At 37.3% G+C, this 13846-nt stretch overlaps 2 protein-coding genes across 2 annotated transcripts in view; both read left to right on the top strand.

Annotated features, from left to right (window-relative positions):
- si:dkey-6e2.2 (uncharacterized) overlaps nt 1-8251 on the top strand; it is a 30650-nt gene extending 22399 nt beyond the window's left edge. The window contains exons 3-4 of the mRNA XM_053637490.1: nt 2038-2113; nt 6239-8251. Coding sequence (XP_053493465.1) covers nt 2038-2113; nt 6239-6533 — 371 coding nt within the window. The 3' untranslated portion in view covers nt 6534-8251. The remainder of the gene's footprint in view (nt 1-2037; nt 2114-6238) is intronic.
- A 3904-nt stretch (nt 8252-12155) lies between these two features.
- The window catches only part of rbl1 (retinoblastoma-like 1 (p107)), a 58810-nt gene continuing 57119 nt past the window's right edge, over nt 12156-13846 (top strand). The window contains exon 1 of the mRNA XM_053637924.1: nt 12156-13846. This exon is cut by the window's right edge and continues 255 nt beyond it. The gene's annotated coding sequence lies outside the window, so the exon portion shown is untranslated.

Below are 13846 nucleotides of genomic sequence, written 5' to 3'. Positions count from 1 at the left end.
AGTTGATGTTACAATGCATATACAATCAAACTGCAATTGACATACAATTACACCCAAATCTGTATAAACAACAAAACATGCTCACTATTAAATAACCAAACATACACATAACATATACAATTTCCATACATCAATTATTGCACAAATGCCCTTCACCTGATTTTACCCAAATACGATATACTTAAATATTGCACATATACCCTATGTCACGTCTCGAGACGTAACGAAGATAGGACGGATGCAATTGCAGTTTGACAGTTTTATTAATCTAATCTAATCTACTATAATATTCCGTGCCGTCTGCTGAGAGGCGCGCGGTATATATACACACATGATCAGCGTCAATTGCTGACGGCTGACACCAATCTAGACACACGTGAAATAACAGCCAATGACAGAACAGGGAGGAGACATAACAGAAACATAACAAAAAGCACGTGTCTAATGTACACAATGTCACGATTGTCAACAAACGAAAAGCAGGTGCTCGCGCACCTTGCTCGTGCACGCGCGCCCACATGCTCTCCAGCCCGCTGCTTAAAGGGGAAACCGTGACACCCTACACCAAGACATACACCATATGATCTGAGTTTGATGGACAAATTACCAAACCATATTGTGATACCATTATGAATAATGGATTAAATGGCTGACCTACAAAACAATAACATAGTACCTTTATCTACTCCACGGACCCTATGCCTTCTCAAGTAATGCAAACGCTGACTAACTGGTCTTGAAGCATACTCCACTTGATGAGCCCATTTCAACTGAAAATCAAAATGAATCCCTAAATCATTATATGTTGTTACCTGCTCAGCTTTCTCCCCATGGACTGAAATTGCACTGTGGTCACCAACAGACCTGGGATCATTTCTTTGTTTAAAAAAAAAAAAAAATTAACATCAGGTTGTGCTGCTCGCAGATTGGTCAATTTTATTCTACTGTACCTTGCAAAAATGCTCCAGATCTATCAAATTGTGAGGGGATCTTCTGTGCACAGTCCTCTTCACATAATTCCACAGGTAGTAGTAGTCAGTGCATTCATGTATGCTTGGTGCCAAACGCATCCCCAAGTAATTACTTTTTCACTGGAACGTAATCAGATTTTACATCGTTATACCTTCTTGTCAAACACAGTCTGCTAATTTAGTTCATTCTCTCGCGCAAAACATCTTTTCATAAAACCACCAACTTCATGCAGTGCATTTGTTCTGGTTTGGTCCCATGCAGCTTAATTTTGTACTGTAATTTTGTCACCCAAAATAATTCATACCTTGAAAAATGATCTCCATCAAAAAAAGGAAAGTGTGCTTTTTCCCCTCAGAGATTTGTGACCGTCAGTCACGGGCTTAATACATGGCATGAATAACGTGAAAAAAAGTTAGGGGACAGAATCACGCCTGCAAATGTTCCAGCATACAATCAAAACACGAGTGTGTTTACTATTGTTTCATTAAACATTAAGTACAAACTTCATACTTCATCAAATAAGGTTAAAACACAACATAAGTAGTTTTCTAGTTTTCATAAGCACATTTTCTATTGCTTATTTAAATAGTGTTTTACAGTGGTAATGTAGGCCTTACGTAGGATGTACAGTGTTATACCCTATGTAGTGAGCAAATAGTGAAGGGAAGCTAATTAGGATTCAGCTTCACTTCTAGGTTTTGGAAGTAACTTGCTTGTATTGCTGGCTTCTATAGCTTATAATGTTGTGCTAAAGAGAATGAATTCCACCCACTAATCTAGTGAGCATTCACCCAGTTTGAAAGCTGAGGCACACTTACAAATATACCCAAGTACCTGTCAGGCTGGCCAATAAAAAGTCTTTCACTGCTAATGATTTGGAGCATTAGCACACTCAGCACAACATGAAAGCAGCGCCACCCTCAGATCATTACAGTGTTTGATGAGTTGCTTTGTAGCAGTGGTTCCAATTTAAATCTGCTTAATGAATTTCTAAACGTTCATGACTACAATAAGTAAATGTCTCCTTTTGATGTGAATGTGTGGATATATATTTTTTTGTTGCAGAACATATCAATCCAGTGACCAAACTAGTGCTGGAAATCCTCAGACTACAGAGAAAGAACACAGAGTTTAGAGACAGGTAACTCTCCTAGGAAACACTTAAGCTCTTGCTTTTTGTTCCCTTTCTTTGTTTTGGTTCAAAAATGTACGATTTTAAACGAAGCCCCAGGTATTTATGTTAGCTCTCTTGGTTAGCAACCCAGCCTTCATCGCTCACTATAACTACGCTATAGTCATGGGAAAAAGAAAGTACACCCTCCTTCAGTTCTATGAATAACAATTTTGTGGTCCTCACCAACTTCTGTAAGCAAACAAATAACCTCAGGTGACAAAAAAAAACAGAATAGATTTCAGTATGTAGTCATTTTTTCCCCAAAAAGTAAACCAGCATTCAGAAACCAGGTGGGGGAAAATGAGTACTCCCTATAATTCAGTAACATGTCAAACCACCTTTAGCAACAATAACTTGAAGTAAATTTTTATCAGTCTCTCACATTATTTTGCATATATTTTGGCCCATTCTTATTACATTCTTCATTTCATTGATGTTTGAGGGCATTCATTTTTGTACAGCTCTCTTAAGATCACATCACAGCATCTCAATGGGGTTAAGGTCTGGACTTTGAATTGGTCACTCCAGCACATTTTTTTTCTTCTTTAGCCATTCAGTTGTTGATTTGCTGGTGTCCTTGAGATCGTTGTCCTGTTGCGTGACCCAGTTTTGTTCTAGCTTAAGCTGCTGGACAGATGGCCTCAAATTTGTTTAAAGAATATTCTGGTATTATGTGGAGTTCATCATTGTCTCAGTGACTGCAAATTTCCCAGATGCCATGGCTACAAAACAAGCCCAAATCATCACCCCTCCACCACCATGCTTGACAGTTGGCATGAGGTGTTTGTGATGATATGCTTGATGAAACAACATCTATGCCTGGGCCTCATCAGTACAAAGGATCTTGTTCCAGAACTTTTGTGGTTTGTTCAGATGCAATTTCGCAAGCCTAAGTTGTGCTGCCATATTCTTTTTGGAGAGAAGGGGCTTTTCCCTGACTACCCTCCCATGAAAGCCATACTTGTTCCATCTTTTGGTGGTTGTGTTGTCCTGAACATAAACATTTAATGTAGGTCAGATGATGTAGTTCTAGGTTTTTTGAATGTCTCTGAGCATTAAACCATCTGACCTTGGACTGATTTGTTGGGATGGCCACTCCTGGGAAGATTGGAAACTGTCTTGAAGGCTCTCCATTTGTGAACAATCCTTCTCACTGTACAGTCATGGCCAAAAGTATTGGCAGTGACAAATGTTTTGCAAAGTTTGCTGCTTCAGTATTTGTAGATAATTTTTTCATGTTTCTATGGTATACTGGAAAACAATGATAAGTGTTTCATAAGTTTTAAAGGCAGTGTGCAATGCAATTCAAACCAAGAGGCAATGCACTCCACTGCTCACGCTCATGCTCACCATCACATTACTTGCTCACGCAAGACTCCATTACTAAAGAAAAGGCATGTCAAAGCTCGTTTAAAGTTTGCTACAACTCATTTAAAGTCTATGAGATACTGGGAGAGTGTAGTCTGGTCAGACTAGAGCAAAATTGAACTTTTTGGCTGTCATACTACACACCATGTTTGGAGAAGAAATGGCACTGCACATCATCTTTAATACCAACAGTGAAGTGTGGAGGTGAAGCATCATGGTGTGGGGCTGTTTTTCATCGCATGGTACTGGCAACTTCATATAATTGAAGGAACGATGAATGGAGCCCTTTACCGGGAGATTCTTGAGAAGAATCTGCTGCCATCCACCAAGATGATGATGATGAGACGTGGGTGGACTTCCAGCAGGACAACGATCCAAAACATACAGCAAAGGAAACTCTCAACTGGTTTCAGAGAAAACAAATGAAGGTGTTAGAATGGCCCAGTCAATCACCTGACTCGAATCCAACTGAACAAGATTTAAAGACAATATGTTTAGAAGAATGGAACAAAATCACACCTGAATACTGCGGAACATTAATTTCTTCATACAGGAAGTGCCTTGAAGCGTCATTACAAACAAAGGCTTCTCCACTATTAAATACATTTCAGTTAGCGTGTTCAATACATTTTTCCCCATGTCATTCACCTTTATTACACGCAACTTCATTTATGGACTTTAATATTTGGATGTCTTTATATGTGTGAATTTCTTGAGTTAATACCAAAGTCTGGTGAAAATTTCACGTGAATAATCTCATTGGAAATATATTTACTGAAAAAAATGTTCAATACTTATTTCCCCCACTGTATTTATTTATGTCACCTGAGGTTATTTGTTTGTTTACAGAAGTTGGTGAGGATCATACAATTGCTATTTAGACCCCGATAACTAAAAACGTAGAATTGAAGGAGGGTGTATTTTCTTTTTCCCATGATTGTACATAGCGCTATAACTGACTGCATTGCTCATTTAAACACAGCCATAGCAACAATCTGTACACACACAAAAGTATCAGTCTCATTTTAATTTTGGTATATTAAAAGCTTACAGCATTTTTCAAAGTGGCAAACCATTAAAACCAAATGTATCGCAATATAAATTATCTAACTCAAATCAATTAGTTAAGGCCTTTCAACAAAATAGTGACTGGGGCTATAATGACACAGTGAGTTTTAGACCCAAGGAGGAAAGGAAATGCTGCTCATCTTGGTTAACAATATTTATTTTCTTAGACTAATATTAATTGCACTAATATGGAAAAAAAAAAACAAAAAAACAATGTATATATTATATATAATGTAACAAAGTAATTTTGGTTTTATTAAAAATGTTATGACATGGTGTAGATTTATACATGTATAGACTGCATATAATTTCATGATTCATCAAAGGCACTGCAGCACATTTATGCCACACTTCACTCACACTTAACATCTCACTCTGAAAATATCAGTCTACTGTAGTACAATGTTCAAATGTGCACATTAAGAACATTGTAAAGCTAGTATGATTATAACGTCTTTAGCTCAGTCAAAAATGAAAGGATGAAATGAAAGTTGGTTTCCTTTTTAAATCGTAACCCAACGAAGCACCCAACAATAATGGAAAACAAAAAACACGTCCCAAAAGCAGAATTTACGTAATTCCCGAAAACGTTTTCGTGCACCTAGGCCATGGAGCTGAGTGGTGACACTTTTTTCCAGACTCTTCTCCAAGAGCTGAAATATGTAATGTGGTAAGTATCTTCAGGGGACTATGCACCCTGTCAATATAAATTGTGAAAATTTTCTATGACAAGTTAATAGCTAAGATTTCTGTTTTTCTAGCTAGCTGGGTGAAAGTATTTTAATAGTTTATAGTGCAGTCATGTTGTAAGTAGTCAGAAGTTTTTACCTGAAACTTGATAGTGAAGGTGTGCATAAATGAAAGATTTTGAGGGGTGTTTTATCTTTAGAACTTATTTATTCTGATTATATTTAACTTATGAAACTCAAAATACTAATTGTCAGTTTAATTGGCCAATACAATGAAACCTCAAGTGACTGAGACCAACCAGAAATATTTATTTGTATTCAGTTTTAATATTAACAGTAGGGTCTCCAGTGTGGGTGCACCCATTATATGCTTATGTATGTATTTTTAAAAAATAATATAATTGTTTTAAGAACTCTGTATTAAAAATAACTCCAAAAATGTTTGAATGAGACATTTGGGGAAAACAAACTAAAATGTCAATAATATCATCTCTCAGTAAACCCACCCCACTGATTGCTTCTTTAACTCACACAGTTGACAGCTGACTGCTGTATAGTTCTCTTGTTTACTTTGAAATTATGTGAATTATTATATGTGTTGTGTTTTCTGCAAGGATAAAAAAAAATGCCTCATTCAAGTCATCAAGTAGGACTATAGGGGTATAACACAATTTCCATGGGCGGCTGTGGTTCAGGTGGTAGAGCGGGTTGTCCACTAATCGTAGGGTTGGAGGTTCGATTCCCGGCCCACATGACTCCACATGCCGAAGCGTCCTTGGGCAAGACACTGAACCCCAAGTTGCTCCCGATGGCAAGTTAGCGCCTTGCGTGGCAGCTCTGCTACCATTGGTGTGTGTGTGTGAGTGTGTGTGTGAATGGATGAATGAGACTCAGTGTAAAGAGCTTTGGATAAAAGCGCTATATAAGTGCGCCATTTACCATATTATTCCATGTTTTCTTTCTCTAGGCTTGAAGAAGACAGTACAAGCTGTCAAGAAGAGGATGAACAAATGGAAGTGAAATATGTTCCAACTACAGATACACCTTTTATAAACATTGAGTTGCCCCTAAATCACACAAATAATAATAATAGTGAAGATAATGCTCCGGCCAGTCCCCTATCCCCGCTGTCGCCCTCTGCAGAAAAAAAGACACTAGAGATATCTGTTCTTCGCCGTCAAGAACGTGTGTTACAGTTGCAGGAGGAATACTATTCCCTCAAAATCAAACATCTCAAAGCACGGATGCTGATGGACCTTTGATGGGACAGTGGGGAAAAAAGACTGTTTTATTGTTTTGTTTTTTTTATTAAACACTAGGAATTCTAGGTCTAGATTTCAATTGTCATAGATGTGGCTTCAATTACCTGCTGAATCAAAAGATGATCATATTGACCACAATTCTGTTTGTATCTGATTAGTCTCCAGAAAAACAGAATGAATCCTTTGTGTTGTACACCGTATGTGTGTGCTTCATGAGAAATTGTCTGGCTCCTTATAATCGAATGTTCAATATTTGATATAGTAGATTGCGAGATAGTAATTTATCTTCTCAGTTATAATACTGTATATAAAATGTGGACATCCAGGCAAGCATTGTATAGACAATGTTATTATCTGCTGATCGGAGTTATGTCTGCCTAATTATAGCTAATAAGTTTTTGAATGTCAAACTGGTTTTAGATGAACTTATGAGCAATATCAGCTTAAAGGCAGGAGACAGAAAAGCTTCAGAGGTATTTGTCAAAGATACCTTAAAATTCCAAGGAGGAGTTTATAGTTTGCAGGCCAAGTATAGTCCTGCACTGACAAACTGTCTAAAATAACAGCATAGTGAAACAGTAGGTATGTTCTCTGTGAGAGGCTGTCATGCTATTTTGTGAAAGAATATCCCTGTTCAGACCTGGTATTTACATCCATCTCAGAAGTTGTCCACTGAGAATGGTAACTGTTCACACCTGTTATTTCTATGTTTTGAATGTGTGTTCAGTGAACACTTGTAATTTGTTAGTCATAGGGTTGCCAATTCTGTCAAAAGCAACCCAACATCACTTCAAATCCAAACCTAAATATACTAGCCGATGCCAAATGAAAACAACTTCCAATGTTATTTTTTTTAATAAACCATCGCATACTGAGGGTCTATAAAAGTTTCACTCGTATTGCACATCATTCCCATGTGGTTGTGCAGCGGATTTGACATGATTTGCTAATCTAATCATATTTAATGTGTTTTCAACAGTCACATAAATGAAAAGAGAGGGAAGGAACTTGTGACTTGTGAATTCAGGGATTGAGTTTTGGGCTTGTGACCCAAAACTAAACAAGTTAATGGGATTGTAGTCTCTTTGGTCAAAAAAAAAAAAAAAAAAATGTAGCAATCATGCCAAATTTTGCCTCCATGTTTTTTTTTTAATGTCAGTTATTTGATAGCTAGTTAACCCCACCTTCCTTCTAAAATGATATGCCATTAGGACTGCCTGTAATCACATGACTTTGGAAGCTGCCTGTAGTCGCAGGAAACCAGCATGATGCAAACTCGGTGTGGCACTGGCATAAAGTGGATTGTGCTTATTTATTTATTTATTTATTTATTTATTTATTTATTAACATTACAGGTCATTCAGTAATGAAAGCACAGGTTGGGTTGTGCTTTGTGCAAAATAGGAACACAAGTATTTTTTCCCTATTTGGGCAAACAAATTGTTTGATTTATTTGATGTTTTCCTTTCATTATCCATTCATTAATCATCATTAACTGCTTTATCCCCCTGAGGGTTGTGATGGATCTAGAGCGTTCAGATTTCAGGAACACTGGAAGTGAGGAGGGTAAATACACCCTGGATGGGATGCCAGCCCCATCTCAGGGCACACATATTCTGAGAGCCTAGAGGAAACCCATGCTGAGAACATGTGACACTCTGAGGTCGGGATTGAACGGGGGACCCTGGAGCTGCAAGGTGGCAGTGCTACCCACTGTACCCCCATGCTATCAATAATATAAATGTAAAGAATTTTCCCCCTCAAAGTCTGTATACTAATGCTCACATCTAAAAATAAATAAATAAATTAATAATAATAATAATAATAATAATAATAATAATAATAAAGTCAGTTAACCAACAGTAGATATCTTTCACTGCAGATGTGAACAGTTTCTTATTATGTGCAGCATAATGTACTGAAAACAGGACACACTTATCACATGCACTAATTTTGTAACAGTTGTTTAAAGTAAGCTTATACACTCATTTGGTTGCTTATAAATCCTAACAGGACTAACAGTTAAATATCAGTTCAGCCAGTACATATTTTCTCACTTATTCTGTTAGCACTGAGAAGTCCCATCCGCTACCATATGCTAGGGTTTTGTTTTTTGTTTTCTCTCTGCTTGCTAGTATTTTCTTAGCAATGTTGCACCTCTTTGTATGGCTATAAACTGAAATATAATCTCAAAAATATATAATAATAGTGTGCTTGTATTGTAGTTACCCTTTACATTTTCATTTCTAGAACAGGGGTTCTCAAATTCTTTGCGTTAAAGGTAAAACAATTTTATGGAACCACTTTGTACCTAATGCAACTATTCAAATGATTTATTATTGAAATGTTTACAATATTTTATAGCCATATACACTCACCATCCACTTTATTAGGAACATCAGTACATCTCCATGTTCACGCCGCAGCAGTGCAATGCAAAACATCATGCAGATGCAGGCCAGAATGAAGAAAAAGTGTGATCTCTGTGACTTTGCTCGTGCTATGGATGTTGATACCAGAAGGGCTGGTTAGAGTATTTCAGAACTGCTGATTTCCTGGGATTCTGACAAACAGGCCCTAGAGTTTACATAGAATGGTGTGAAAAACCAAAAACATTGAGTGAGCGACAGTTCTGTGGGTAGAATTGACTTGTTGATAAGAGAGGTCAGAGTAAAATGGCCAAATTGGTTCGAGCTGTCAGGAAAGGTATGGTAACTAATAATTACTCTTTACAACCATGGTGAGCAGAAAAGCATCTCAGCATACACAAAACAGTGAACCTTGAGGTGGATGGGCTACAACAGCAGAAGACCACATCGGTTTTCCACTACAGGAATCTGAGGCTGTCATGGGCACAGCTCGACCCAATATGGACAGTTGAAGATTAGAAAACAAATCACCTGGTCTTTTTCCAGTGTTCAGATGTCCAGTTTGGGTGAGCCTTCCTGTCAGCTCAGACCAGTCTGGTCGTTCTCCTCTGATCAGGTGTTTCTTTTGTTCAGAAAATTCACAAAATACTCTGCTTTCATGGATATCAAACAATTGCAAACAAAAAACAGGTTTATCAAAAAATATATATATTTGTTAAATATAGGTGTGTAACAATTATTGGCACCCTTTTAGTCTTTACTTTGTGCTAACTCCCTTTGCCAAGATAACAGCTCTGAGTCTTCTCCTATAATGCCTGATGAGGTTGGAGAATACATTGCGAGGGATCTGAGACCGTTCCTCCATACAGAATCTCTCCAGATCCTTTGGAGGGCCACACTGGTGGACTCTCCTCTTCAGTTCACCCCATAGGTTTTCTGTGGGGTTCAGGTCAAGGGACTGGGATGGTCATGGCAGGACCTTGATTTTGTGGTCATTTTTGATGTATGTCTGTATCATTAACCACGGCCCATTTTAATCTTTCTGGCAGAGGCAGTCAGGTTTTCATTTAATATCTGTTGATATTTGATGGAGTCCATGATGCCATGTATCCTAACAAAATGTCCAGGTCCTCTGGCAGAAAAACAGACCCAAAACATTAAAGATCCACGACCATCTTTAACCGTGGGCATGAGGAACTTTTCCATATGGCTACCTCTCTGTGTGCTCCAAAACCACCTCTGGTGTTTATTACCAAAAAGCTCTATTTTGGTTTCATCTGACCATAGAACCCGATCCCATTTGAAGTTCCAGTAGTGTCTGGCAGACTGAAGATGCTCGAGTTTGTTTTTGGATGAGAGTAGAGGCTTTTTTCCTGAAACCCTTCCAAACAACTCACGCTGATGTAGGTGACTTCAGATTGTAGTTTTGGAGACTTTCTGACCCCAAGACACAACGAACTTCTGCAGTTCTCCAGCTGTGATCCTTGGAGATGTTTTATCCACTCGAACCGTCCTCTTCACAGTGTGTTGAGACGATATAGACACACGTCCGGACAAAGATATTTTATTTGGATAAACCTGTGTTGTGTTTGAAATCGTTTGATATCCATGAGAGCAGAGTATTTTTGTGATTTTTTTTTTATTTTAACAAAAGATAAAAAAGTTAAACAATAAAGACCATTTTCAACAGCCTTCTTTGCTCATACTTACCAATGGTGCCAATATTAGTGGAGGGCACTGTATATAATAGAATAGAATTCATAGGGAAGACCCAGGCCCAGGGTTTTTGTTAAGAGGTTTTTTATTTAGTTCATGTAATGGCACCATCACAAAAATCAGATCTCACTTTGCTAATTTTGTGAACAAAGGGGTGCACTTTATTATTTAAAAAAAAAAAAGCCTTTGAATAGCAGGGATTATAAGAAGAAATGTACAATTTCATAAAATTTAGTTTTACAAAAGTTGGATACTGCATGACCAGCCACTTAAAAAAAACATTGATATCGAGATTTTTTTTTGTTTCACCATGCTTTTCCTCCAACAACTAATCCATCTAATTCTTCTATGTATTTTCCCCCTCTGTTTCTCTCAAATATTTGGTGAGCTTAATATAGAATTAATTTCCTTAAGGATGTAGGCATATTTAGACTATTTCACTTCAAAATATTTATTACATTTCATAGAGAACTGGCAGCATTCGAACTTAAGGACTGATCGTGCTGAGGTCATTTTAATTATTTTTCTGACACCATCACAATATTCATAAAAAAGAACAATTCAATTTCCAGTATCCTGGTTTAACATATGTTTTACATTTTAAATTTGATATACAGTGGATATAAAAAGTCTACACACCCATGTTAAAATAGCAGGTTTTTGTGATTAAATTAAATAAATTAAACCAAGATAAACCATGTCAGAACCTTTTCTGCTTAACGTTTTCTGCCTTTATTGCTAAATTTTAGCCTTTAAATTAAAGTGAAAAACAATAAGAATCATTTTAGGGGGAAATATATATATATATATATATATATATATATATATATATATATATATATATATATATATACACAACAACCTGGTTGCATAAGTGTGCACAGCCCTGAACTAATACTCTGTTGAAGCACGTTTAGATTTTATCACCATATTCAATCTTTTTGCTGTAAGAGTCAATCAGTTTGGAACATGTTGACTTGGCAATAATTTGCCATTCATCCTTGCAAAAGCATTCTAACTCTCAAATTGGCTGGGCATCTCCTGTGCACAGTCCTCTTCAGGTCACCACACAGATTTTTTGATGGAATTTAAGTCTGGACTCTGTCTGGGCCATTCCAAAACCTTGATCTTGTTTTGATAAAGCCATTCCTTTGTTGATTTGGAGCTTTGCTTCAGGTCATTGTCATGCTGACATTCCTCTTCATCCTAAGTGAGTTAGCAGAAGACTTTTATTTGACTTGTATTTGGAGCTATTCATTATTCAAATAGTACTTGCCAGAAATTACTGCAATTCTTTTATTGTTGCTGTAGGCCTCTTGGCAGCCTCCCTGACCAGTTTTCTCCTTATCTTCTCACCAATTTTTGAGAGACGTCCTGTTCTTAGTAATGTTGTGCCATATTTTCTCCACTTGTTGATCCTTGTCTTTACAGTGTTTCATGGTATTGTATATTCAATGATTTGGAATTTTTTTGTAACCCTCTCCTGATTGATATTTTTCAACAATGAGAGCCCGTGCTTGCTTTGTAAGCTCTTTGAGGCCCATGACTTTCCTAGTTGGATGTTATCAAGATGATGTCAGGAAAATCCTTTAGGAACAGTTTATTTGGGGATAATCAGTCACTTTACTTGATGGCAGATGTATACTAATTGGTCTTTATCGTGAGTTTGAATGTGATTGGCCGATTTTGAACACTGCCACGTTCCCAATTATAAAAGGGTGTGCACACTTATGAAAGCTGTGTATTGGGCATTTTTTTCTTTTCCCCCCTAAAATGATTCTTATTCTTTTTCACTTTAATTTATACAGTACTGTGAATAAGTAGAGTAGTTAGTTACATTCCATGGAGTGTACCTGTCTAAACATAAATTAGGAAATTTAATCGGACTTTTCATCACTAATGCTTTTTTTTTAACGTAGTTTTTATAAAATTTTCTTCATGAGGTCTGACATTTTTTTTCCCAAGGTGAAAAAAATGACGTCATTATAACTTGCAAATTTCCACTTACTAGGCACCAAGAACACAGAATCATGCGGTCTATTGGTTAGAAGCAAACCAGTTTCACGCCGTTATCCACTTTCTTCCTATGCCTCATTATGCTTTGCGTGAATTATGGGGAAAACTTCCGTCAGGACGTAAACAAACCTTTCACTGTGGAGTAGCTAGTCATTCATTCGTTGGAAGATGTGGAATCACACGCTGACAGAGCTTATAAAGGACATCAGCATACCCATCCCTTCCCTAACAAAGCAATGTGAGAACGACTTCAAAATCAAAAACTGTTGATTCAGTTGCTTGTGACGGTAAAGCAATGAGCAATCTGAAGAGCTTAGAGGCTTCCCAGTACCTTCACAGTAATAAAGGCGGTTGTGTGTTACTGAAGGATGTGGGAAATGATTTTGTGTACTTAAAATCTGACATAGAGCTAAGTCAAAGCCTGAACATGTCACACCATAAAGCTTGGCTTTTAGTGTAAACACACATGAATCACAACATAATCAACACCTACTGCCCTCAGAGCAAGCCAGTTAATACTGTGCTACTACTTCCACCGGAAGTTATACACATAATCGTTTTTACAGCAGCGCCCCCAGGAAATAGGTGGATAAAAAGAATATGGAAAGAAGTTTGGGACGAGGAAGAAAGGGGAAGACATCTATATCATATTCAAAATCAGGTTGACAGCCAAAGAAGATATTTTAGTAACAGAAGAGAAGATACAATTACAATTAAAGCTGCATGCAGTGATGAATGGGCCCTCACACCTGGGTGCATGGTGGGGCTGCTCTGCCAGGGGAATGCCATTCTTTTTTTTTTTTTTTTTTTTTAGCACTTTTTAACAATTGTATGTTGTTAGGAGTGTATCATGATGTAAAACATGTAATTTCCTGCTGCCAGCAGGTGGTGCTATGACTATAACTGAACATTGGTATGTAGATAGGCTCAGGCCCAGATTCGTATCAAATATGTGAAGTTTGGTACAGATTGAACATTGTATGTTTGCATTATAAAAACTTCCTGTTTCGTGGCATTAATTGCGTGCTTTAGCACTTAGCTAAGTGTTGCTAGCATGTTGTAACATGTTTTTAGTATGTTGGTAGTATATTTACCAATTGCTGGCATATTTTAATATGTTGGTAGGAGGGCATCACAGTGTAAAACATTTCACTTCCTGCTGCCAGTAGGTGGCACTATGACTATAACTGAATATTGGTATGTAGATGTCTA

Source organism: Ictalurus furcatus, chromosome 12 (genome assembly GCF_023375685.1).
Source record: "Ictalurus furcatus strain D&B chromosome 12, Billie_1.0, whole genome shotgun sequence".
In the NCBI taxonomy this organism is placed as follows: Eukaryota; Metazoa; Chordata; class Actinopteri; order Siluriformes; family Ictaluridae; genus Ictalurus; species Ictalurus furcatus.
This window is presented reverse-complemented; position numbering and strand designations above follow the sequence as displayed.